General features: G+C 46.4%; 1 protein-coding gene across 1 annotated transcript; it reads right to left on the bottom strand.

Annotated features, from left to right (window-relative positions):
* Positions 1-3232: 3232 nt before the first annotated feature.
* On the bottom strand, positions 3233-26440 carry LOC142069564 (kelch repeat and BTB domain-containing protein 8-like). The gene is made up of 4 exons (XM_075121181.1): positions 26377-26440; positions 24437-24515; positions 22361-22588; positions 3233-4721 (listed from the first exon to the last, which is right to left on the bottom strand). The coding sequence occupies exons 1-4, from the start codon at positions 26438-26440 to the stop codon at positions 3233-3235; spliced, it is 1860 nt and encodes a 619-aa protein (XP_074977282.1).
* Between the last annotated feature and the right edge of the window lie 1509 nt (positions 26441-27949).

Here is a 27949-nt window from a genome sequence, read left to right as displayed (position 1 = left end):
AGCCCGCTCGCACTAGGCCCAAGTGTCCTCCCCCCGCCACCCCCACCCCCACCCCCCCCCGGCGCCGCCCGCCTGGAGGCACACACAGCAGTTATGCTGAGGATCTGCAACAATATGCTGCAGAGTCAGACTGCCTGAAACCAAGCAAGGCCAAACAGGGCAGATATGGAGGAACAATGCTGAATAAAGCAGCTTTATGTATGGTTTAAGAAATGATACAGAGACCAAGGGAACTAGCTGGGAATTGGATTGGCTGGCTATATGGATACTTAGGGCAGCTTGCTATTGGATAGGTATGCTGGGAAAAAGGATGTATAAAAGTCTGTGTAACTGCCTGCTCTGTGTGCGGGATTTGAGATTCTATTCTCCCTGTACCTTTTTGTAGCTGCAAATAAACTTTTCTGCTTCTCCACCCCGTTGTGATTATTGGGTGTAGCACGCCGGCTAGCGAACCAACTCCAGCTGTTGTTTAGCCTCTCGGCACTGGGTGCCGGCAACAATCTCCACTGCTGAACTCGTATTTAGGGCTGACTAACAATTTTCCATCAAAACTGTTTTCTAATAGAAAATTGGATTTTTGATTCAATGCAAATTTTTGTGAAAAGTAGCTGTTTTCTATGGAAAATTTAGCCTTTTCATCAAAACAAGCACACAAACCCCCAAAAGTTTGCTGAAAATGCTGAAAAATTTAGTCTGAAAACTGAAAAATTTTGATTGAGAAATGTTGCCTCAGTGCCATAGTTCGGGGCCTCATGCCTTCTTTCTCCTCTGTGGACTGCGTCATACATTGCAGCAGGAGCTCCTGTGAATCACTGTGGCAGCTTAGCAAAAGGAAAGTCCATGGTGCATCATGGGAGATGTAGTCTGAACAGGTAGCCTAGCCCATAGAGAAGAATGGTGTCACAAGGCAGCCAAACTACAACTGCCATGGGGCATTTTTGAACTGATATTTTCAGTTTTTGATTTTTTTTTGCTGAAGTTAAAATTTTCCATGGGAAAAGATATATTCTAACCAGCTCTACTCCTGCGATGCCTGGGAGCACAGCATGGCCCTTCTCAGGGAGTCACAGCTAGTCCAATAGGCAGAGAAGGCACAGATATGCTAGTGCTGGCTTTTCTTTTTAACTTGTGTGATCAGCGCCAATGCTGCACATGGCTGCCTTCCTATGCCCTCCATGTCCTCTGTTGTCTCTCAACTCCACAGCCCCTGCTACCCATGCAAACCTTATACCTTTCCTCCCAGTTCCGGGAAGTGACAGGGTCATCTCCGTGAGGATTCCCGGGGTGGAAGAATCAGAGGGCTCCAACGGGGCACTGCAATGACTTCTATGCCTCCTCTCTCCCAGCCTTCAGTGCAGCAACACATTGATTGCCACCCAGGATCAGGCCAGTGCTCCATCCAGTCCAGCATGTCACCACTGAAAGCAGCCAGCGCAAGATGCAAGAAACCCACAGCAGCAGTTATGGGCTAACACGCCCCAAGGAAAGGTTCTTAGTTAGATGTTGGCTCATGCCCTGAAGCAGAAGAGTTTATCTCCCAACTCACACTTTTGATAATTCTTTTACTATTCACTGCTATAATAACGCTGCACGTACTTATTATCCATTCAAGTGTCTAACCCTTTCCTGAATCCTGCTAATCTCTTACCTTCAATGGCAGGGGCCTATTTAAGAGAAAAGGGCACCATTTCCAAAAGCTCCTACATGACTTAAGTGCCTAATTCCCAGTGACAGTCACTTGAAAATGGGACTTGGACTCCTAAGGACGCAGATGCTTTTGCAAATTGTCGCTGGTATCTGGACAGCCCTGTCCTCCCCAGAAAGGCCTTACGTCTTTGGCAGCTGAGGCAACGTAGAACGGCCCAGAAGCTATTGGGGGCAAGTCCCAGAGTTGGGAGTGGCCTAGCAATGGGTTACTGCCATTTACTCCCCTCTCTCCCACATGGCTGCGCTTTCTTGGCTGCTACTACGGCCTTTCTTTCCTTTGAGGAACCATACAGATATTAAACTGATTCTATGGGAGAGCTCTGACTTGGTAGGATTTTACACCCACTTTGCACAAGTGTAAAGGCCAGCCCCAACACAAGGCAGCGGTGAATTAGTCCCTCTGTACCAGACCCTTACCTTTACCAACAATCAGCTGGTTTTGTTCAATATCTTCATAAATGATCTGGAGGATGGTGTGGATTGCACCCTCAGCAAGTTTGCAGATGACACTAAACTGGGAGGAGAGGAAGATACGCTGGAGGGTAGGGATAGGTACAGAGGGACCTAGACAAATTGGAGAATTGGGCCAAAAGAAATGTGATGAGGTTCAACAAGGACAAGTGCTGAGTCCTGCACTTAGGACGGAAGAATCCGAGGCACCGCTACAGACTAGGGACCGAATGGCTCGGCAGCAGTTCTGCAGAAAAGGACCTAGGGGTTACAGTGGACGAGAAGCTGGATATGAGTCAACAGTGTGCCCTTGTTGCCAAGAAGGCCAATGGCATTTTGGGATGTATAAGTAGGGGCATTGCCAGCAGATCGAGGGACGTGAGCGTTCCCCTCTATTCGACATTGGTGAGGCCTCATCTGGAGTATTGTGTCCAGTTTTGGGCCCCACACTACAAGAAGGATGTGGAAAAATTGGAAAGAGTCCCGCGGAGGGCAACAAAAATGATTAGGGGACTGGAACACATGACTTATGAGGAGAGGCTGAGGAAACTGGGGATGTTTAGTCTGCGGAAGAGAAGAATGAGGGGGGATTTGATAGGTGCTTTCAAATACCTGAAAGGGGGTTCCAAAGAGGATGGCTCTAGACTGTTCTCAGTGGTAGCAGATGACAGAACAAGGAGTAATGGTCTCAAGTTGCAGTGGGGGAGATTTAGGTTGGATATTAGGAAAAACGTTTTCACTAAGAGGGTGGTGAAACACTGGAATGCGTTACCTAGGGAGGTGGTAGAATCTCCTTCCTTAGAGGTTTTTAAGGTCAGGCTTGACAAAGCCCTGGCTGGGATGATTTAATTGGGGATCGGTCCTGCTTTGAGCAGGGGGTTGGACTAGATGATTTCCTGAGGTCCCTTCCAACCCTGATATTCTATGATTCTATGATTCCAGTGTAATGCCTTGGAGTTCCATATAAACATTGGTAAACACACAATAAAGGTACAGGCAGGTGCTCTTCACAAATGCAGCTTTAGGCACAGGGTACACTGACCATGAGGCAATCTGGCAAGTGGATAAAAAGCAGCTAACTCTCTGCTAACTCAACGGCTGTCAGGGCTACAGATGTCTTTCGAAAAAGAGACAGAATAGTTTTTTTGGGTAACTTCAGGGTTGCACACCCAAATCCGCTGATTCCCCAGTTGCTAAAAGGGAGCCTTTCTGGACACTGAGTCCATCTGTGGTGTCCAGGTTCCCAATAGTAAATTGTGTTATAATATTCCTCTTCATTTTCACCATCGTGGTTATTATATAAATAAGTATTTTCGCCACCCAGCACGTAGATCCTCTTCTTCCAGCGCACCACACCAGCACCAGCAATTTCAACTGGCAACTTTGGGATCACGACATCCTTGTCGACTTTTCCATCTTCACCCAGGAAGAAACACTTTCGAGTGCAATGCAGGTTTCCTGAATCAGGCCATCTCTCATTACGATGTCTCACTCTGCTCCTAAAATACCCACCAATAACATATATTCCGTTATTCATGGAGACAGCTCCCGACCAGTAGCACTCTGCATCCAGAAGCACCTGCGTCCACACATTGGAGCTAACTTTGTAGATCAAAACCTTCCTGGAAACATACCAAGAGCCCATTTTGCTTGTCAAGCCACCTATCAGGTACAATTTATTTTTAAGCACTGTGGCGGCAAAATGGCTGAGAGTATATGGCAGCCGAGAGATGGGAGTCCAGGTCTTCTCTATCAAGTCAAAGCACTCTGCAGAATCGAGATAATCTTCATACCTGCACCAGCCCCCCACAGCATAAAGCTTCTGGTTGCAATTTAGAAACCCATGTGAAGCACGGGGCATCGACATGGAAGGGAGCTGTGTCCACCGGCCTCTGAAAGAGCTGTACTCATGGAGAGAATCTGAATAAGAGTCATCTGTGTGCACACCTCCGGTTACATACAGCTTATCTGCCACTGCCAGGCAGCGAGCACAGTACAAGCATTTCAAAGGCGGCAGCTTTTCCCACTTTTCTGTCTGGGGGTCAAAACAGCCTACCTGAAAATCCTTCGTTTTCAGCTCTGGGCCCTCCATGTTGAACAGGTCCACGCACACAATACTCGTGTTGTACATGCCCTGTCTAAGACCTCCACACTCCTGCAACCTCTCTTGCCTGTTGAGACGCTTCCACCGCAACCGCATGTCCCTGCAATGTGCCGATTCTAACTGGACCTCCCGGAGCTCTTCCTGGGTAAGGAGTGGAAGGCGGACATGCTTCATTACCTTACTCAGGAATGGACGGCGGTTGGAGATTTGAAACTTCATCCAGCGTCGCACGGCCCGGTAGACAACTATTTCAGAAGAGACAACCAGGCTGTCTGAGGAGATGATGCTAATCAGAGTGCTGGGTTTCAGATGTAGGAAGCTTTTGTCCTCCAGAGAGAGGTGCCTAAAATTCAGGTTGATCTGTCTCATGGCTACTTGGCGCAGAGCTTGTTCGCCATGGGCATAACCAAGTTCATAAAGCACAAGGCAATTCTCAAGGGAAACTTGTTCCAGAAGAAAGCTGGGAAAGTAATAGGGATAAATGTTACTGCGGATGTCACAAGTGTCAGACACTTCTCCCTTAGACATTGGGGTAATAGTAACGCTAACACTTAATACAGTCATTCTAAGGGAGAGGATCAAATTACATGTTTAATGAAGATCTGTAACCCAGTCCACAGAATCCCTGCGAAGCCTTGTTCATGTCACTTAGCCTCTGTGCCTCAGTTTCCCATCTGTACAATGCAGAGAACAGCACTGCCCTACCTCACAGGTGTGTTGTGCGGATAAATACGTTAAAGTGAGGTGCTCAGAAACTTTGGTGATGTAGGCCATATACGTATCTAAGCTAGATACCACCTTCAATTCACACAGCTCTTCCACTGGTAACAATGTGAGGTTTGTGCAAAGCTCAGGCTTAGAATGTGGCCCTTATATAGTAACTAACTTCAAGTTAGGAAACTTACTTTTGCATTCAGCATTATTCAATGGCAAAACATGGTTCAGGGCACTTTTCGGACCATAGCTAATTTTGCCTATTAGTTTGTTTGCCCATTTGCACATCCATCCATCCATCTAATCTATCTATCCCCATACAGTCTAATCTAATCTATCTATCTATCTATCTCCATACACCCCATCTGTCTATCTATCCCATACGATCGATTTATCGATCTAACAATCATGTATTGTAGTATATTGAAAACGGTCAAAATTGTAGGCTGGCACTTAAAATTTCAGGGGGATTTTCTGGTCCAGCTTGCAGGCAAGGGGGAAGCATGTAATTCGAGCATAGGAGCAGTCAGTCTGCTGACAGCCAGCCTCGATTAAAGTGGAGTGAACTGTGCCTCTCTGTTTTTGGGTGCTTGTGTGTTATCGTTCTGAATTCTAAGAAATAAAGTAGCGTTAATAAACAGTCATGGGATAAGAAGGAAGGTCCTCTCATGGATCAGTAATAGGTTAAAACACAAAAGCAAAGGATAGGAATAACTGGTCAGTTTTCCAAATGGAGAGAGGTAAATAGTGGTGTCCCCCAGGGGTCTGTACTAACCCTAAGGGCCAAGTGCTGTTCGAATATATTCATAAATGATCTGGGAAAAGGGGTAACAGTGAAGTGGCAAAATTTGCAGATGATTCATAATTACTCAACAGAGTTAAGTCCAAAGCTGACTGTGAAGATTTACAAAGGGATCTCACAGGAATGGGTGATTGAGTGACAAAATGGCAGATGAAATTCAGTGTTGATAAATGCAAAGTAATGCACACTGAAAAACATCATCCCAACTATACATATAAAATGATGGACTCTAAATTAGCTGTTACCACTCAAGAAAGAGATCTTGTGGTCACTGATGGTTAGTTCTCTGAAAATATCCGCTCAGTGTGTAGCAGCAGCCAAAAAAGCTAACAATGTTAGGAACCATTAGGAAGAGGATAGATAATAAGACAGAAAATATCATAATGCTACTGTATAAATTCATGGTACACCCATACCTTGAATACTGTGTGCAGTTCTGGTCGCCCCATCTCAAAAAAGATATTTTAGAATTGGAAAAGGTACAGGAAAGGGCAAGAAAAATGATTAAGGCTATGGAATAGCTTCTGTGGGAGGCTTGTTGTGTTGTTCCGGTACCGGGTTTGTGTGGTTCTAAATAACGCTGAACGGCCCTTGAACCTGCTTTCAAAGCACTACAGAGATGGGGCAGATTATACAGTGTTTGTTACCTCTAAAAATATGAAATGTTTCCTGTGTGCTGACATTGACCCCCTGGTCATTGAAGGGGTCCCTGCCCCCACACTGCTGGGTCAGGGGATCCTGGTGAGAATGTGGGACCCTAGGATAGTGAGGAGTAGGCTGGGACATGAAGGGACCAGCGGGACACAGAACCTGCATCTGCACTGCCTGATTCTATCTCCACACCTCGCACTACAGTGTATGTGGTCTGTCATTGTCCAGGGAGCAGCCCCCGCCACGTCCACCCCAGAGGAACCCTCTGTTGTGACCCCATCACTTGGACCTAGACAGAAGTGAGTCCTCGAGGCTGAGGGGCAGCTCCCTGCAGAGGAACTACAGTGTGCTTCTAGAGATGGGGGTGAAGAACAGCCCAATAGGACCAGTTTATGCAGGACTATTTCTAAACAAGCTAAGACTTGGGAGGCCCCTGAGCTGCTGGCAGCTGCTGAGGATGGAGCTGTGTGCCCTGAGGAGGAGGACAGCGTTGTGATAGGTGACGTGACAGACAAAGACATAGGAGGGCTTTTTTCATACCATAACGTTTTTAATGTCAGGGGTGTCCTCTGTCTGGGCACTGTACTCCCTTAGTTTGGAGCCATTCCTGCTCCTCCTCAGAGGCCATCTGACTGGCCTGTCTGTGCCAGGGTGCCATACGCCCTCCTGGTTCATCTGTCAACCTACACTGAGAATAGCTCAATTTCTATTACATCTGACAGTGAGGTGCAGGCACTTCACACTTGTTTACAAGTGTATGAACAAGCCTCTTCTGCCTGCATTAACTGGTTTAAGAGCTGTCAAGGTTCCTCCCCCACTCTGAACGCTAGGGTACAGATGTGGGGACCTGCATGAAAAACCTCCTGAGCTTATCTTTATCAGCTTAGGTCAAAACTTCCCCAAGGTACAAAATATTCCACCCGTTGTCCTTGGACTGGCCGCTACCACCGCCAAACTAATACTGGTTACTGGGGAAGAGCTGTTTGGATGCGTCTTTCCCCCCAAAATACTTCCCAAAACCTTGCACCCCACTTTCTGGACAAGGTTTGGTAAAAAGCCTCATCAATTTGCCTAGATGACTACAGACCCAAACCCTTGGATCTGAGAACAATGAAAAAGCATTCAGTTTTCTTACAAGAAGACTTTTAATAAAAATAGAAGTAAATAGAAATAAAGAAATCCCCCCTGTAAAATCAGGATGGTAGATATCTTACAGGGTAATTAGATTCAAAAACATAGAGAACCCCTCTAGGGAAAACCTTAAGTTACAAAAAAGATACACAGACAGAAATAGTTATTCTATTCAGCACAATTCTTTTCTCAGCCATTTAAAGAAATCATAATCTAACACATACCTAGCTAGATTACTTACTAAAAGTTCTGATGAACTTCTGATGAAGTGAGCTGTAGCTCACGAAAGCTCATGCTCAAATAAATTGGTTAGTCTCTAAGGTGCCACAAGTACTCCTTTTCTTTTTGCGAATACAGACTAACACGGCTGTTCCTCTGAAACCTAAAAGTTCTAAGACTCCATTCCTGGTCTATCGCCGACAAAGACAGACACAGACACACAAAACCTTTTGTTTCTCTCCCACCTCCCAGCTTTTGAAAGTATCTTGTCTCCTCATTGGTCATTTTGGTCAGGTGCCAGCGAGGTTACCTTTAGCTTCTTAACCCTTTACAGGTGAGAGGAGCTTTCCCCCGGCCAGGAGGGATTTCAAAGGGGTTTACCCTTCCCTTTATATTTATGACACGCCCCCCAAATCTCAGCTAGGGTGAAACACTGGCTGGGATTTCTTCCTGGAGCTCTAGGAAAAACAGAGTTAATAAGACACATGCATCTCTAAATATACTACCAAGTACATAATGACTAACAATATTTTCCACATCTCAAGGACGATTTTAACCAGTTGATTCTGGGAAACTTTCACGGGAGAGTGCATCAGCCACTTTGTTAGAAGCTCCTGAGGTGTGTTGGATGTCGAAATCAAAATCTTGGAGAGCTAAACTCCACCGAAGAAGTTTTTTGTTAGTTTCTTTGACGGTGTGAAGCCACTTCAGTGCAGCATGGTCGGTTTGCAGGTGGAAACGCCGTCCCCAAACATATGGGCGTAGCTTTTCCAGAGCGTAGACAATGGCGTAACATTCTTTTTCAGTGACTGACCAGTTGCTTTCCCTCTCAGACAGTTTTTTGCTGAGAAACACTACAGGGTGGAATTCTTGATCAGGTCCTTTCTGCATTAAAACTGCTCCCACACCATGCTCGGATGCATCTGTGGTTACTAGGAACGGTTTGTCAAAGTCTGGGGCCCTTAGTACAGGGTCAGACATGAGTGTCGCTTTAAGCTTGTTAAAGGCCTTCTGACACTTTCCGGTCCACTGAACAGCATTTGGCTGTTTCTTTTTGGTTAGGTCTGTCAGTGGGGCAGCGATTTGGCTGTAGTGCGGTACAAATCGTCTGTAATAACCGGCCAAGCCTAAGAAGGATTGAACCTGTTTCTTTGACTTTGGGACAGGCCACTTTTGGATAGCATCCACTTTGGCCTGGAGGGGCTGATAGTTCCTTGACCCACCTGGTGTCCAAGGTAAGTCACTCTGTTTAGGCCTATTTGACACTTCTTAGCCTTAACAGTTAGTCCTGCCTCCCTTATGTGCTCAAGGACTTTGTGTAGATGTTCCAGGTGGTCTGCCCAGGAATCCAAAAATATGGCCACATCGTCAAGGTAGGCGACTGCATATTCTCCTAATCCCGCTAGGAGACCATCTACAAGTCTTTGGAAAGTGGCGGGTGCATTTCGCAGCCCGAAAGGGAGTACATTAAATTCATACAGCCCGAGATGTGTGGTGAAGGCTGACCTTTCCTTGGCAGATTCATCTAGCGGTACCTGCCAGTACCCCTTGGTTAAGTCCAAGGTAGAGATGAACTGGGCCTGTCCCAGTTTCTCTAATAGTTCATCTGTGCGTGGCATTGGATAGTTGTCTGGGCGAGTTACAGCATTTAGCTTACGGTAGTCCACGCAAAAACGTATTTCCCCATCTGGTTTGGGAACTAGAACCACTGGAGATGCCCATGCACTTTCAGAGGGGCTGATTACACCCATCTGTAACATATCCTGGATCTCCCGTTCTATAGCAGTTTTAGCTTGAGGAGACACCCGGTAAGGTTGGACCCGAATTGGGTGAGCATTACCTGTGTCAATGGAGTGGTATGCCTGTTCAGTCAGGCCTGGGGTGGCTGAGAACGTCGGCGCATAGCTAGTGCACAGCTCCTGGATCTGCTGTCGCTGCATACGCCCAAGGGTCATGGAGAGGTTCACCTCTTCCACACCACCACCACATTTCCCTTCGTAGTAGACACCTTCGGGCCACTCAGCGTCGTCTCCTCCCTGGGCCGTAAACTGACAAACCTTTAATTCTCTGGAATAAAAGGGCTTTAGAGAATTAATATGGTACACCTTAGGCTTTCGGTTGGAGGTGGGGAATGCTATGAGATAATTAACAGCTCCCAGGCGCTCCTGGACCGTGAATGGCCCTTCCCATGATGCTTCCATTTTATGGGCCTGGAGTGCCTTTAAGACCATGACCTGGTCTCCTACTTTGAAGGAACGCTCTCTGGCATGTTTATCATACCAGGCTTTTTGTTCTTCCTGCAATGGCTCCTTAACCTCACGGCCATATACAAGTTCAAATGGGGAAAACCCTAAACAGCTCTGTAGGCAAAGAGCAACTGCTGCAACACTAGGTCCCAATCATTGGAGTGCTCGTTTACGAATTTACGTATCATGGCCCCCAAAGTTCCATTAAACTTCTCCACCATGCCATTTGTTTGATGGTGGTAAGGAGTGGCAACCAAGTGATTTACCCCATGAGCTTCCCAAAGGTTTTTCATAGTTCCTGCCAGGAAATTAGTCCCTGCATCTGTGAGGATGTCGGAGGGCCAACCTACCCTGGCAAAAATGTCTGCTAGTGCCTGGCACACACTTTTAGCCTTGGTGTTGCTTAGAGCTACTGCTTCCGGCCATCGGGTGGCAAAATCCATGAAAGTCAGTATGTACTGCTTTCCTCTGGGTGTCTTTTTCGGAAAAGGACCCAGAATATCCACAGCTACTCGCTGAAATGGAACTTCAATGATGGGGAGTGGCTGGAGAGGGGCTTTGACCTGGTCTTGGGGTTTCCCCACTCTTTGGCACACCTCACAAGACTGGACATAGGTAGAAACATCCTTGCCCATTCCCTCCCAGTGGAATGACCCCCCCAAACGGTCTCTGGTCCTGTTCACCCCAGCATGGCCACTAATCATGGGCTAAGCTCAAGAGCTTGGCCCGGTATTTAGTTGGAACTATCAACTGTCTCTGAGGATGCCAGTCTTCCTGGTGTCCCCCAGAAAGAGTTTCCTTGTATAAAAGTCCTCTTTCTACAACAAACCTGGATCGATTAGAAGAGCTGAGAGGCGGTGGGTTGCTCCGTGCCACCGTCCAAGCTCTCTGGAGGCTTTCATCTGCTTCCTGTTCGGTCTGGAACTGTTCCCTTGATCAGTTCCTCATTGGATTGGGGACCTAGGCTTGGTCCCTCTGGAAGCGATATAGGGGATGGAGCAGTTTCTGTTGACTGTGAACCGCTCTCCGCTGGTGCACTATGTTGGGATTCAGGCTCCGGCTGAGCCTCTTGTGTAGGGTTATCGGCTGCTGCCAGTTCAGGTTCGGTGGGGCCCTCTGGTGTTGAGGTTGCAAGTACTGGATTCAGTGCTGACACGGGGTCTGGTGTTGGTTGTTCGGCTGGTTCCGGTTCTGGGACTGGTTCCGTCTGGGTCTCTGGGACTGGATCCACTACTGCTGTTGCAGACATTGGCCTGGGGTCCGGGTCCATCACCTCTGACCGGGTCCTGATAGAAGTTTCCGGAACAGAGCTAGGCCTCACGGCTTGTTTAGCCTGGCTGCGGGTGACCGTTCCCACCCTCTTGGCCTGCTTCACATGCTTGGCCAAGTCTTCCCCCAACAGCATGGGGATGGGATAATCATCATAGACTGCAAAAGTCCACATTCCTGACCAGCCCTTGTACTGGACAGGCAACTTGGCTGTAGGCAAATTGAAAGAGTTGGACTTGAAGGGTTGAATCATCACTTGGATCTCTGGGTTGATTAAATTGGGGTCCACTAAGGAAGCATGGATAGCTGACACTTGTGCTCCGGTGTCCCTCCACGCGGTGACCTTCTTCCCGCCCACACTCACAGTTTCCCTCCGCTCCAAGGGTATCTGGGAGGTATCTGGGCCTGTGGACCTCTGGTGTGATTCCGGTGCAATGAACTGTAATCTGTTGGGGTTCTTGGGGCAATTGGCCTTTACATGCCCCAGCTCGTTACATTTAAAACATCGTCCAGCTGACGGGTCACTGGGGCGAGGAGGGTTGCTGGAGAATGGGGTGGCGGGACGATAAGGGGTCTGGAGGGTTCTTTGGGAGGTAGGTGGGGCCTTGGGCGGCCCCTGGTAATAGGGTGTGGTCTGGGGTGGTCCCTTCTGGTCTCCGCTCCAACTGCGACCAGTTTTCTTCTTCTCTGCCACCTCCACCCATCTGGCTCCAATCTCTCCTGCCTCGATTACAGTTTTGGGTTTCCCATCTAGGATGTATCTTTCTATTTCCTCAGGAACACCCTCTAAGAATTTGCATTAGGAAGGGCAAATTTCCTGGAGATTCAACACTTGCTCCTGATATCCAGGCATCCCAATGTTTCACAATGTGGTAGGCATGTCGGGTAAATGACATGTCTGGTTTCCACCTTAGGGCTCTGAACCTCCGACGAGACTGCTCGGGTGTTATCCCCATTCTGACTCTCGCCTTGGATTTAAACAGTTCATACTTGTTCATGTGTTCTTTAGGCATTTCAGCTGCCACCTCAGCTAAGGGTCCACTGAGCTGCGGCCTCAGCTCTACCATGTATTGGTCAGTAGAGATGTTGTACCCAAGGCAGGCCCTTTCGAAGTTTTCTAAGAAGGCCTCAGTATCATCACCTGCCTTGTAGGTGGGGAACTTTCTGGGATGGAAAGTGGTACCTGGAGAAGGATTGGTAGGGTTTGTTGGTATATTCTGCCGGGCCTTTATCCTCTCCACCTCCTCCACATGCTTCCTCTCTTCTTCCTTCTCCTCCTCCACATGCTTCCTCTCTTCTTCCTTCTCCTCCTTCTTCAGCCGCATGAGTTCTATCTGTCTTTCATGTTCCCTTTGTTTTTCCTCAGCCTGAAATTTGGCTAATTCCAGCTGTAGTCAAGCTGAGGATTTGGTCATTCTAACCTCTCTGTTTTTAACTAACTTTACACCCGAGGTTTAGAAATAAACAAACAAAACTTGGCTGTAAAATTTTGCTGTGCTGGAATAGAATACCTATTCTCTGATAAGAAAAGGAGTACTTGTGGCACCTTAGAGACTAACCAATTTATTTGAGCATAAGCTTTCGTACACGGCTGTTCCTCTGAAACCTATTCTCTGATAGTGATTGTCAGCCTACAGAAAAAGACAATTCCCTTGTCTCTGCTCTGGGCCCAAATTAAAGCAAAAAACCTCCAACTACTTGGAAACCTGCTTACCCAGCCCAAAGAAAAAGCAAATGGGTAGAACACACACCCCCTATTTACTTTTAGGAAGAAAAGAAAAAAAACCTCTGGGTTGGAAGACTGTGAATTTTCCTGCAGGAGTTAAGTACCCTGCCTCCAGGCAAAGAAAACCTGCAATTCACAAAGATAATCCCCTTTTGTCTCTGCTTGGCCACAAAGCAGAGAAAAAACAAGCTGCTTTCAGTTTCAGCTGCTTTCTGGACTTCCTTTCCAAAGGAAAAAAAAAATTTCCTTTTTAAAATCTGTACTTCTAGTTCAAAAAATCTCAACTGGATCTCAAAATGATTTCAATTTATCCCACCCTATGCCACCATGTCAAGGTTCCTCCCCCACTCTGAACTCTAGGGTACAGATGTGGGGACCTGCATGAAAAACCTCCTGAGCTTATCTTTATCAGCTTAGGTCAAAACTTCCCCAAGGTACAAAATATTCCACCCGTTGTCCTTGGACTGGCCGCTACCACCACCAAACTAATACTGGTTACTGGGGAAGAGCTGTTTGGACGCGTCCTTCCCCCCAAAATACTTCCCAAAACCTTGCACCCCACTTTCTGGACAAGGTTTGGTAAAAAGCCTCACCAATTTGCCTAGGTGACTACAGACCCAGATTCTTGGATCTTAAGAACAATGAACAATCCTCCCAACACTTGCACCCCCCCTTTCCTGGGAAATGTTGGATAAAAAGCCTCACCAATTTGCATAGGTGACCACAGACCCAAACCCTTGGATCTGAGAACAATGAAAAAGCATTCAGTTTCTTACAAGAAGACTTTTAATAAAAATAGAAGTAAATAGAAATAAAGAAATCCCCCCTGTAAAATCAGGATGGTAGATATCTTACAGGGTAATTAGATTCAAAAACATAGAGAACCCTTCTAGGCAAAACCTTAAGTTACAAAAAAGATACACAGACAGAAATAGTTATTCTATTCAACACAGTTCTTTTCTCAGCCATTTAAAGAAATCATAATCTAACACATACCTAGCTAGATTACTTACTAAAAGTTCTAAGACTCCATTCCTGGTCTATCCCCGACAAAGACAGACACAGACACACAAAACCTTTTGTTTCTCTCCCTCCTCCCAGCTTTTGAAAGTATCTTGTCTCCTCATTGGTCATTTTGGTCAGGTGCCAGCGAGGTTACCTTTAGCTTCTTAACCCTTTACAGGTGAGGGGAGCTTTCCCCTGGCCAGGAGGGATTTCAAAGGGATTTACCCTTCCCTTTATATTTATGACAAGAGTGAATTCAAACGTACTGGGCTCTTTGCAGGGTAGTGATCCCTCTTTGTTGCCCCAACAGTTGCAGTGAGGCACCTCTGGCACTAAGGTATTGGGGGTCTTTTTTGGATCTGAACAATACGTGTTAAAGAACTGGGAGGGGGTTGAGGGAAAGGTGCAAGACCTCTTGCAGAAATGGTGCTGGCTCCTTTTTGAACTCTCTTTTTGGGAAGGGTTTTGATTGCCAACAGCCTTGTGGTCTCAATGTTGTGGCACCGGCTAGTATGTCTGGACCCTTGCTGGGGCCTTCTGGACAGGATTCAGATGAATATTAACTTTTTTTTAATAGCTACCACTGGTTGCACCCTGCTTTGCTGTTCCTGCAATTAGATGCAGGGGGCCAAGAACTCATTGATTTGGTTGGCGGCGTGGCAGCCTTTTGCCCCCAGTCTGTTCAGCAGTTGCTGCTCTCCGATTCCCAGCTGGCCTGAAGTCCCTTGTTTTCTCTCTCTTCCATCTTGCTGTGGGATGGGCTTTGACTATTTTTGTTGGCATCTGGTCGATTACAGAATCTAGATTTGCCTCCATTCTAATGGTCTTTTTAATACCTAGCGACTTCTGCAAAGTGCACGACCGGACCAGGCGTTTTCCATTTTATGGCTGTTGGAAGAGCCACTGTTTATTAACCCACTTTTTCCTGCTGAAATTCTCTCCTCCATGAGCCTGTTTTCTGACTCTACTTAGACTGCGTTGATGAAGCTCTCACCTGATTGTTCCTTGTTGGTCAAGCCGGAAGTCTTGCTGTTCAGACCTGAATCTGGTCTGTGCATTTGTTGGATAAGGTCCTCTCTGAATTCCAGGAGGTGCTCCCTCAGCTGGCTGCTCAGTATCTGCAGGAGGTTTTTGCTGGGCTTGTTCTTCTAGGAGGGAAGCCTGTGTTTGCCTCACTAGCGGTCTCTCCTTCTGTGCATGAGATCCTTGTGCAACCAAGCAGATTGTTGTCCTGGAAGAGTTTGCTGAATGTTCCTTTTGCAGCCATGACCAAGAAGCAGCTCTGTGATACTTGTGTCAAGGTGCAGCATTATGCTGCCCTTTCTAATCTCCCTGATACAGCCTGGAGGATGCCTTTGTCTATGCCCTCGGCTTGGAGGATGTTATACAAATGTCCTCTTCCTAAAGGTTCCTGCATAGCATCGTAGCAACCAATCATTTTGCACGCCATATTATCCATGAGATGTCCGTGCAATGCCCTTTTGTTTGTCTTCAGACACAGACTACTTACGTCAGGATAAGTTATGTCCCTTGGGGTGTGAATAAGCCACCCATGAGCGACATAAGTTACACCAACCTAAGCGTCGGGATGGACAGTGCTGTGTCTTCTCCCACTGACATAGCTACCGGCGCTTGCAGGGGCTGGTGTCATTAAGTCTACAGGAGAACTCTTCCCATTGGCTTAGAGCGTCTGCACTAGGAGCGGTAGAGAGGGGCAGCTGCATCAGTGTAAGCTCTGTAGTGTAAACATAGCCACAGCTTTTCAGTTTTTCCTACATTGCCCCCATTTGATTCTATTTTTTGTTTTTTTGCAGCAGATTTTCAGCAGTTTGGGCCTGTTTCCATGCCTGAGTAAGATATCGTGCTTGCATTCTGCTGGTTTCTTGCCTGGCTAACTTTTTGCTGGGTCAGGCAAAACCATTTTGAAATCTCTCCAGAACAGAAAGGCCAGGTTACAGCGGTGTGATGTGCTAGGGCTGGTCCGGGCACAGTTGTGCAGATTGCTCACACTTTTTAGAAACTGACTTACAACCTGCATACTGTTCGGTTGACTTGGTATGTTAACTACATTTTGAGTGAACTTAGTGATGACGATACTTTAGTGATCCATGTTTAATGTTCTCTTAAGTCATGTTTTGATTGATGTCTTTTTGTGTATATATTGTAATTTTATAACATTTTTAAATACTTTTAATGTGATTTTATGTGAATAAAGGTGTTTTTCTTGTCTTCTCTCTCTCTTAACTGCCCCCTCACTCTCTCTCTCTCTCTCTCTCTCTCTCACACACACACACACACACACACACATACACACAGAGCTGCTTTGTGTGAACTCACCTGTGGGGCCTCTGAACATGCTGACCAGATTGGGCCCCTTACATGACTTAGGTAGCTTAACAACTACCTTCCCCTGGTTTGTGAATTGCTCTGGGCCTTAGGTGGGAGATGGGCCTCCGGATGTCCACAGCGAGGCAGCCGTGTGCATGTCCAGAATCAGAAACCTAGGTGCCTAGGGAACTTTTACTGGAAAAATTTGGGCGCCATGTGAATTTAGGCACCTGCAGGGTTCAGTGGGAGTGGAAAGGGTTGTGCATTGCAAGTGGTACCAAAACCAGGACTTAGACACCTTAAATAGAAACTTCTGTGCCTAATTCCTTTTGTGCATTCAGGTCTAAGTGCCTAAGGGCTTGTCTACACCTAAAACATTACAGCGGTACAGCTGCGCTGCTGTAGTGCGTCAGCATAGACACTACCTACATTGATGGGAAGAATTCTCCCAGTGGCGTAGGTAACCCACCTCCCCGAGAGATGGTAACTAGGCTGATGGATGAATTCTTTCATCGACCTAGGGCTGTCTACACATGGACTTAAGTTGGCTTAACAGCGCTGCTCAGGGGTGTGGATTGTCACACCGTTGGAAGATATAGTTAAACAAACTTAATTTTCTTGTGTAGACCAGGCCTAAGTCTCTTTTGAAAATGAGACTTAGAGTCCTAACTCAGTGAGATATTTTTGAATATTTTACCCTATATCTATTTGAAGCCAGTTTTTGGTAGAACTAGTTTGTAAAGCGCATTGAGGTCCTCAGATAAAAGGAGCTGTATAAATACAAAGTCAAGGGTGCCAAACACCCAGCTTATGGGTCAGACCGGGTCCCTGTGAGAGATTCAGACTCTACATAGGAGCACCATTGACCTTACTGGAATTACACTGATTTACGCCAGCTGGGAATCTGGTTCAAGATTTTGAAATAATGTAGGTGGTGTTGTATTAATTTAGATGGAAAGGTAAAGTAGTAAGTCATGCTTTCATTGTAACAACAGCCCTTGTTCCCTTTCCCTTTATCTGGAGAAGGTTTTTAGAAGGAAACCCCCCTTGTTTGACAGTCTCTTAGATGGTCTCAAAGACGGGGATAACTGTCCTTGGGGAGAAGAGAAGAAGTTAGTTGAGATGAGCTGGGGCAAGTCTGATCCTGTTTCATCCCAGGTGGTAGTTGGATTCAGCTCGAGCCAATAGAGGTGCTGATGTCATGTGGGTCACTTTCTCTGGCCCAGTCCAGTCAGGACATCTCTCAGCAGTAGGATGATGAATGCCTGGAGTCCCAGAGGACAGTGGGGGTGGCAGCCAGGCTGGTGAAGCTTGCTCCAGTAGTTGCCATCTGTTTTTCTCATTTTCCTCCCAAAGTATCTTTCTTTAAAGACCCAAAAAGGAAGTGGGTGGATGGAATAGCCCAAATTACAAAGGCACGTAGGGACAAAATTAGAAAGGCCAAGGCACAGAATGAGATTAAATTAGCTAGAGACATAAAGGGCAACAAAAAAACATTCTACAAATACATTAAAAGGGGAAGACTAGGTCAGAGTAGGTCCATTACTCAATGAGGGTGGAAAAACAATAACAGAAAATGTGGGAATGGCCGATGTGCTAAATGACTTTTTTGTTTCAGTTTTCACCGAAAAGTTTAGTAGCGATTGGACGTCTAACATAGTGAACGCCAGTGAAAACAAGGTAGGATCAGAGGCTAAAATAGGGAAAGAACAAGTTAAAAATTACTTAGACTAGTTAGATGTCTTCAAGTCACCAGGGCCTGATGAAATACATCCTAGAATACTGAAGGAGCCAACTGAGGAGATATCTGAGCCATTAGCGATTATTTTCAAAAAGTCATGGAAGATGGGAGAGATTCCAGAAGACTGGAAAAGGGCAAACACAGTGCCAATCTATAAAAAGGGAAATAAGGACAACCCAAGGAATTACAGACCAGTCACCTTAACTTCAGTATCCGGAAAGATAATGGAGCAAATAATTAAGTAAACAACTTGCAAACACCTAGAAGATAATAAGGCGATAAGTAACAGTCAGCATGGATTTGTCAAGATCAAATAGTGTGAACCCACCTAATAGCTTTCTTTGACAGGGTAACAAGCCTTGTGGATGGGGGGAAGTGGTAGATGTGGTACATCTTTCGATGCTGTCCCACATTACCATCTCATAAACAAACTGGGGAAATATAACCTAGATGGAACTACTATAAGGTGGGTGCATAACTGCGTGGAAAACCTTTCCCAGAGAGTAGTTATTAGTGGTTCATAGTCAAGCTGGAAGGGCATATTGAAGGGGTCCTGCAGGGATCAGTTCTGGGTCTGGTTCTGTTCAATATCTTCATCAATGATTTAAATAATGGCATAGAGAGTACACTTATAAAGTTTGTGGACAATACCAAGCTGGGAGGGGTTGCAAGTCCTTTGGAGAATAGGATTAAAATTCAAAATGATCTGGACAATCTGGAGAAATGGTTTGAAGTAAATAGGATGAATTTCAATAAGGACAAATGCAAAGTACTCCACTTCGGACAGAACAATCAATTGCGCACATACAAAATGGGAAATGACTGTCTAGGAAGGAGTACTGCGGAAAGGGATCTGGGGATCATAATGGATCACAAGCTAAATATGAGTCAACAGTGTAACACTATTGCAAAAAAAAAGCCAACATCATTCTGGGATGTATTAGCAGGAGTACTCTAAGCAAGACACAAGAAGTAGTCCTTCCGCTTTACTCCGCGCTGATTAGGACTCAACTAATCATTAACTAATGGAGTATTGGTCCAGATCTGGGTGCCACATTTCAGGAAAGATGTGGACAAATTGGAGAAAGTCCAGAGAGGAGCAAAGAAGATGATTAAAGGTCTAGAAAACATGACCTCTGAGGGAAGATTGAAAAAACTGGGTTTGTTTAGTCTGGAGAAGACAAGATGGAGAGGGGACATGATAACAGTTTTCAAGCACATAAAAGGTTGTTACAAGGAGGAGGGAGAAAAATTGTTCTCATTAACCTCTGAGGCTAGGACAAGAAGCAATGGGCTTAAAGTGCAACAAGGGTGATTTAGGTTGGATGTTAGGAAAAGCTTCCTAACTGTCAGGGTGGTTAAGTACTGGAATAAATTGTCCAGGGAGGTTGTGGATACTCCGTCATTGGAGATTTTAAAGAGTAGGTTGGACAGACGCCTCTCAGGGATGGTCTAGATAATGCTTTGTCCTGCCTTGAGTGCAGGGGACGGGACTAGAAGACCTCTCAAGGTCCCTTCTAGTCCGACGATTCTATGATTCTATGATTGGCTAGCTGAGACAGCTACATGCCTAGCATGCTTGCTTTGTGAATCACAGTCTAAGGCACCTATCTCTGCCCATTTATTGTAGAGGACCTCTCTAAGGCTTTGTGCAGCACAGTGATTTTTCCAGATGCCTAACTCCTTAAGTGCATCCCGGCCATAGGAGCCAAAATCTCACTGAAAGTCAATGGGACTTAGGCTCCTAAGGGACTTATGTGCTTTTGAAAATTTTACCCATATAGACAAATTCCAGGCAAAATTCTGCTGTTCACATAAGGACATGTGATTTCCCTGTACAACCATAAAAATCCAGATAGCTGTGAAGGGTGTCTGTTTCCTGTCCTGGGTTTCCTGGGTTTGCTCTGTTTCCTGTCAGTTCTGCTTTCATCTTTGCCAAAGGCCTTTATTTCTCCTTCCTCACAGATTCCCAGGCATACAAACCTTACTGTCCTTTCTAAACCTTTGACTACCTCCTGAAGTCTCCTCCCACCTCCTCTCAATATATAACTGGCTTCGGCTAAGGAAACATTGGCACCATCCATCAAAAACTCTCCTCCTCCTGTTCTTTATCCCCTTCCCAGAACCATCCCTTCTCAGACCTCTTCCCCTCTTTGGATCAGAAATGTATAGCCTTTTGCCTTCCTCCAATCCCACAATTTGTGCCAGGACCTCTCAGCTCTTCATCTCCCTTGCACCCTCTCCTACTCCCTCTCTGACCCTTAACTTTAACCATCCTCTCACAGAGCTGGGAGGGAAACAGTTTGCCTGTCCTGCAACTATTTTTGAGTTTGGGGATTCTTTTTTTCCTTTTGCATTGGGTCAAATCTGAGAGCTTCCAAACTTTGTCAGTGGAAAAACCAGAGAAAAAGAAATGCTGACTCTGTAGTCCAGTGGTCAGGATGCTCAGCTGGGATGTAGGAGTGTCACATTCAAGTTCCTGGTCCAATTAATATTTATTTAGACAAAGTAGAACAGCTCCAATAGGAGAGACCGAAAGCAGACTACCCTGGAAGAGTTGCCTTAGGTTAGGGTGCTCCCTGAGTGATTGGAGGCCAGGGTTCAAATTCCTGCTCCAAAGCAGGCATGGAGCCCAGGTCCCTCACATCTCAGGTGAGTGCTTTAACCACTGGGCTACTCTGAGGTGTTGGTGGGTCTCCCTGTGGCTTTGACCAGAAATTCCACTGTGGACTCAAGTAATCCTTCCCAAGGAAACTTTCATCAAACCTGCCATGGTCCTGCAAAAAGTTGCAGTGTCAACAAATTGCCGTTAGCCAAAAAAAAAAAAAAGAACCCGTTTCACTGAAAAATTCCTGACCAGCTCTGATCTCTAACTCTGGCTTCTCTCCCTCTCTCTTTCAAACACACCTTTGTGCACCCCTAAGCATCCCCCCTCTCTATTCCATTGTTCTCGCTAGTCCATTTCTGTCCACCCCTTGGCCTCAAAAACAACGTGAGCAATGGTTTATTCCAGCACCTTCAAATTCCTGTCTCCCAGTTTCACACCACCAGAATCATTCTCACAGTCAGTCTCCTGCTAGCTGAGACTAATGGCCTCTTCACTTCACTCGCCCTCCTCATGTGCTTTGCACAGAGACATTTCACTTGGAGCTCCCATAGCTCATTGCTCTCCCAGTTCTGCACTCACTTGACTGCTCTTTCAACCTTTCTCTCAGAGACTCCAGTTGTTCCTCTTTCCCGCCCCGTGAACCCCTGAACACTCACTCTAGGTCTCCACTGCTTCTCATTCTCCGCTCCCTATGACTGATCTCATTCATTTCTATGGATTCAACTCTCAGTTCTGCACTGACGACTCTCAAACCTACCTCTCTAACCCACGTGCTCACATCTGTCAGTCATATTCTCTGCCTGGCTTGGCTACCTTTCCTTCTGGATGTGGTGCCACTAATTCAAATTGGACCTGTCCAGAGGAGAGCCTTTTATCTTTCCTCTCCTCTGCCCCCTTTCACTGCTTTCTTTAGAAATACCACAAGCTTTCTTTGCCATTGGGCTTCTAACCGTACAGCCATCTTCAGTCCTTCTCTTTCCTTCTCTACTCCCATCCAGACTCCCAGTGAATCCTCTGTTTCTTCCTCCACAGTCTCTGTAAGGTTCATGCCAAACTTTAGCTCATTTCCTCATTATCGCCTGCTGTGACCAATGCTGCTCCTTGCTCTGCAGCTTACCACCCTCCCATCAATCCCCACTCAAATCTGCCCAAAGCAATGCAGCCAAAATAATTCTCATCTCCCCACTTTTTGAATCTGCTTCAACCCTGATCTTCTCTGTTTTGCATCCAATGCTGGACTGTATCCTCACCTCCATTTTGTTCTATGGGTTCCTATAATAACCACCTCCCACTTCCGTACTCATCTTGGGCTTTTATCCCTGCTATTCCCTTTGTTTCTGCCTGCTCCCAACTTCCTCTCTACATCCATAATCACCATCACACCTGGAAGAGCTTCCCAGCCAGCACACACAAAGCTTTCTCCTTAGAAAGAGCCCTTAGACCCCAGTTACCCAAGGTGCATGTGAGTTTTAATGAAAATACTTGGCAGTTTTTGTCCTTCATGCTCTTCTACTACACCAGCCTGTACAGAACAGAATGATCCACAGAACACAAGCCCCTGTGGGTAGGGAACTTGTGACCTGTTTGGCAGGATTCTTCAAACAGCCAGCACTGTGCACATTTACAGCGTAATCACAGTTGTTTCCATGTCAGCCTTACCTGGAGCAGATCTCCAGCAGAGGGAGGATCTGAAGCCTGCTGGCTGCTATGAACACAGCCTGGGCTGTCTCTGAAGTAACCGATATCTTCTCCGTGTACAGATACTGTAGGATGGTTTGCACAGTGGAGGGGGCCATGTCCTGCATCAGAACTTCTCCATCCTGGGATTCTTTGAAGGAGCTGACAAACATGGCTCGAAAGTAGGGATTGACTGCAGCCAGCAGCATCCTGTGCAGAGAGAGAGGAAACATGGTCCATGGAGCATATTCATGGCTCTGGAAAAGGAGCTCCGTTGTTTCCGTACTGATCCAGCTGGCCAGGGAGGACTTGTTCCATACCTGCCCCTTTGCTTTCTGACAAACCTTCCAACTAGAGGCCAGTTATAACCCGTATTCCCAATGTGGTTTTGTGCCCTTGTTTGACTATTTTCTTCCTCCTGGGATTCTCTGAAGCTGGACAGAGACCGGGGATGGGCATGCAGGGCATCCTTGCTCCTTAGTAAATCCCTGGTTCCGCCTCTGGCCTTGAGACCTTCTTTACAACAACATTTTGGCTGATGAAGAGGCAACTTTTACGAGGGTTACTCAGTGTAGCTCGTCCTCCAATGGCAGAAGGAGTTATGGCTCCCCCTTCTCCAGGAGTGGAGATTGGCCAGATCGCTTGCCCCACCACTAGCCCTGGGATGGATGAGTCCCCCGACTCTGAATAGAGATGGGGAGGAATGGATCAGAGGGACTGATCAAATGTGTCTCTTGGAAATGAGAGAGCAAAGGCCCTGCCTTCGGGAAAGGGGAGTATCAGAACACAAGTATATTAGCCATCCCTCCACCCCTTCCTTGTTCTCTCCTGGAGGGCTGGGACCTCAGATACACAGGTCAAAATCCTGACCCTACTGAAGTCAATGGCCACTGGCTTCAGTGAGGTCAGGATTTCACCCCTAGATCTGAAGGAGGGAAGGGATCACTTTGGCTATCTAGTCTGACTTCCTGCTTCATAAAGGACAGAGAATTTCACTGCAGCCAGATCCCCGTCACCTTCTGTAATGTCCTACGTATTGGATAGTCCTGCCCCTCCATTCCACAAATTACTGTTGGTCTTTGTTATTTTGCGGTGCTAGATGCTGCCCTCTCCAGTCTCCAGGCTTGCTGAAGAGGACCCGTTCTACTACTCCATGCCCCTGGCTGTTCAGCAATCTGTCTCCTCTGGCTGGCAAGAAGAAAAACTAGTTTTTCTCTCTGAGAGCCTCACCTGGGTTCAAGGATTACTCAGTTAGGAGGAGCAGGGATAAATGGGGCCCTAAATGCCATTCCCAATTAAAAAATGTATATGGCTATCTATGGCCCTTGCTTTTCTGAAAAGTTATGGTCAGGGGAAGTGAGGCAAACCCCTGTTAACAGATCACTGAGAATACTCCTATCAGAAATCATCTAAGCATCACTGACTGAGTCAGAAAAAGAGATCAAGAAATGAAATCATTCTAACTAGATTTCGACTGCAATTCACCTGCACCCCCTGCCATCCTGGGTCTTGGTCCTCTTCTCACATCAGCTTTACTTTGGTATAGCTCCAATGACCTCATTGGAGTTACTCCTGACTTGCACCGGTGTGAGTGAGAGTAGACTCAGATAGGTGCATGGTATAGGTGAAACAGTCTGTTCAGAATAAGGAAATTACTATATTTAAACTGGTACCAGGACAGGTAACACAAAGGGAAGGGTGGGTGGGGACTGCAGAAGAAGTGTGGAGAAGAGTAACTAGAACATTTATTTGATTTCAAGAGGCTGCCTAATTTTGAAACCAACTAGAAGTAAAACAGAAATGTCTAGACGCTGAATGGCTGCAGCATGTATAGTCAGAGATTCCTCTTTGCTCCGAGGCACATAAAAGACACTTTTATAAGGAAATCTCCAAGGAAGTCAGAGACAAATAAAGCCACCCAGAAGGTTGACTGGAGATAAATGAGATTTTTAAATTATGTGATTAAGAAAAATCAGTTTATCGTGTTATGTTTATGTGATGATCTTCCATTTAAACAAAACCAGAAATTAAGATGTGCATAAGTAGAAACGTTCTAACCTGTGACATGGGAACCTCTTTCCTTCAGCCACTATGGTGGCATCACACAGTTGGTGGTCCTGGTACAGCTGCTTCAAACCTGCAGGAAGGGGAAGACAAAGCCAAGGCTGCGTCAGAATAGACACTGCAACAGAAACATCAGCGGACAAGAGAAGAAATAACTTGGTCTAAAGAAATTTTTAAATGGCATCATATCTCAGGTCAGTTGTACTGAGGATGGAGTGACTGTCCCAGACAAGCAAAAGGTGTTCCCATCTGATGGCTCTTTGGTGGCCTATGTGAAATGAGTGGGGGAGGGGTGTGTGTGTGTCTCAGACTAGCACCTATTTCATATCATGAGAGGGATCCACTTTCACAGCTGGCCCTGCTTGTTGGTAGTCTCAGCCAAGAGGCTAAGGACTGAACATGCCATGGGGACTGTTGTTCCTTGACTTTAGCAAAGCTTTTAACACAGTTTCCCACAGTATTCTTGCCAGCAAGTTAAAGAAGTATGGGCTGGATGAATGGACTATAAGGTGGAAAGAAAGTTGGCTAGATTGTCGGGCTTAACAGGTAGTGATCAATGGCTCTATGTCTAGTTGGCAGCCGGTATCAAGTGGAGTGCCCCAGGGTCGGTCCTGGGGCCGGTTTTGTTCAATATCTTCATAAATGATCTGGAGGATGGTGTGGATTGCACCCTCAGCAAGTTTGCAGATGACACTAAACTGGGAGGAGAGGTAGATACGCTGGAGGGTAGGGATAGGATACAGAGGGCCCTAGACAAATTTGAGGATTGGGCCAAAAGAAATGTGATGAGGTTCAACAAGGACAAGTGCAGAATCCTGCACTTAGGACGGAAGAATCCCATGCACAGCTACAGACTAGGAACCGAATGACTCGGCAGCAGTTCTGCAGAAAAGGACCTAGGGGTTACAGTGGACAAGAAGCTGGATATGAGTCAGCAGTGTGCCCTTGTTGCCAAGAAGGCCAATGGCATTTTGGGATGTATAAGTAGGGGTATTGCCAGCGATCGAGGGACGTGATCATTCCCCTCTATTCGACATTGGTGAGGCCTCATCTGGAGTACTGTGTTCAGTTTTGGGCCCCACACTACAAGAAGGATGTGGAAAAATTGGAAAGAGTCCCGCGGAGGGCAACAAAAATGATTAGGGGACTGGAACACATGACTTATGAGGAGAGGCTGAGGAAACTGGGATTGTTTAGTCTGCGGAAGAGAAGAATGAGGGGGGATTTGATAGGTGCTTTCAACTACCTGAAAGGGGATTCCAAAGAGGATGGCTCTAGACTGTTCTCAGTGGTAGCAGATGACAGAACAAGGAGTAATGGTCTCAAGTTGCAGTGGGGGAGGTTTAGGTTGGATATTAGGACACACTATTTCACTAGGAGGGTGGTGAAGCACTGGAATGCGTTACCTAGGGAGGTGGTGGAATCTCCTTCCTTAGATATTTTTAAGGTCAGGCTTGACAAAGCCCTGGCTGGGATGATTTAGTTGGGGATTGGTCCTGGTTTGAGCAGGGGGTTGGACTAGATGACCTCCTGAGGTCCCTTCCAACCCTGATATTCTATGATTCTATGATTCTATGACTGAACGGGAGTCCTATACTCCTATTCCAAATGTGGACTGGGGCAACACAGATCAGGCAGCGGGAGGGAACTTTTCACTGCCTCCTGAAGCTGTGTCATTCTGAGGATCAATAGCAAATTTCAATTTCCAGGGCTGCCACATCAGCATCTCTCACCTGCACCAAATTTACTTAGAAAAGATAAAAGGAATGAATAACACTTGCAAGTAGTTTGCAGCTCAGCATTGTTCTTTGGTGATGGCTGTGCACAAGACCATTCATCTTCCATGGTAGATCCCATGCAACATCACCAGAATGTTACACAGAAGGGAGCCATTCTGTGGGATGTGACCCAAATGTGAAGAGCATCACACCTACCCTCTCGAATATAGTGTCCCAGTGGTTTAGGTGCCTTTTCTGTGTCATCCTCCTCCATAACCATTTGGGAATTTATCAGCTCGGTTCTGAGATGTGTCTGGAATCTCTGATAAGTGCAGCTGGACCTCAGGGTCTATCACAGGCGGGCCCAGCTAGAGGAACGTGAAATGAAGCTGGTCACACTGATCGTCATCAAAGAGATGCAGCTCCTTTAACGTCCTTTCTCTGCAGTCATATCTCAGCAGAGATATCTCATGACAACCCTCAATATCTCCCAGTCAATCAAGAGCATCCTTTAGATCACTATTTTCCAGCCACCTGTCTGAGGTAGCTGAGTGGGAAACATAACCTTATGTCCTGAGGTAGTGACCACCTCATTGTCCTCTTTCATTGCCCCCCACACTGATCAGACATCTCTGCCATACTCAGCTAGGCTTAGCAGAGAAGTTCAGAAATGGAGTCAGAACTGGGACTCTGAATTTCTTGGGGGGGAAGAGGGAAAGAACTCGTGAATTCCTGAGATTTCCCCATTTTCATCCCTTATTACTGCTGCCTGCAAAACTCTCCTAGACCCTTCTGTCTTGGTGAGTAGGGAGGATGCGGTGACTAGGGATGGTTACAGTTAACTACCCCTGGATCTGTAGCCTAGTTTACCAAGAGCCTGTCCTCTATGTCATAAGTATTCTTGGGGGATATGAGTTTGTGCTGCACTTGTGAGTAAATTTATTTTAACAACTCAACATTTTGTACTCGCATGACTGTTCACTACTGAGAGTGAGTCAAATCTCCTCCATTTACAATTGCTCTGAAAGGATTGCTCAAAAGCTTGCTGTCGAAAGGTCCTTCTCAAAGATATCGATGGACAGTCATTCATGGAGAAATGAGGATTGTTGCAAAATGGACTCATCAATCCAGATCATCCTGGGAAACACTTTCCCCCCATTCCTAACCCAGTCCCTTATGTACAATCATACCTCATTCTCTCACCCACATTCTGTGTGGTCTCACCTACCTGCTCCTCCTGCTGCTATTGCCTGTGTGGTTTTGCAGCCTTTACAATCTGCAACAATGGGAACTCCCCGGCTACACCAGCCAAAGGGTGACGATGTTGCTATTTCCACTGGATCTGCATTCTGTTTCCCAATTGGTCAGACTGGGAGATGAGTCACAGTCTATTTTGCATACCGTGTTGTGATACTGCCTAGTATCTGCAGGCAGGTGAGAGGGATGCAAAGGAGCTTTATGACTGGGAAGAGAGGGCAGCTGAAAAGAGAACTCCACCTGTGAAAGGTTTGGTTTCTTTCCCCTCCACACTTAGGAAGTGCAAGGGCTGCCCGTCCATTTGGACTTTCCTGGAGGTCCTTGAAAATCAGTCCTGGCTGGGATTCAGGCTTGCAATGTCCTGCCTAAATCTCTTCAGTCCAGTTCAGTACCCAGTTAGATGGCCCTGCTTGCTGGAAACGGTCTGAATCCTCCTATCTTGCTTCAGAGACGTGTACTCAAGACTTCTCCTGAGAGGTTGAAACCTCTTTTGCAATTCACCCAGGTGTTTAGCTCAGACACTAAGCACAAG

This window comes from Caretta caretta, chromosome 18 (genome assembly GCF_965140235.1).
Source record: "Caretta caretta isolate rCarCar2 chromosome 18, rCarCar1.hap1, whole genome shotgun sequence".
In the NCBI taxonomy this organism is placed as follows: Eukaryota; Metazoa; Chordata; order Testudines; family Cheloniidae; genus Caretta; species Caretta caretta.
This window is presented reverse-complemented; position numbering and strand designations above follow the sequence as displayed.

What these genes read in the sequence shown, in the direction of transcription:
- LOC142069564 (XM_075121181.1), bottom strand. Translation starts at nt 26,440, where the DNA reads ATGGTTATGGAGGAGGATGACACAGAAAAGGCACCTAAACCACTGGGA. An exon ending in GGGACACTATATTCGAGAGG is followed by an intron (nt 24,516 to 26,376) that starts GTAGGTGTGATG and finishes CCCTTCCTGCAG; the next exon opens with GTTTGAAGCAGCTGTACCAG. An exon ending in CTGCTGGAGATCTGCTCCAG is followed by an intron (nt 4,722 to 22,360) that starts GTAAGGCTGACA and finishes TTACTTTCCCAG; the next exon opens with CTTTCTTCTGGAACAAGTTT.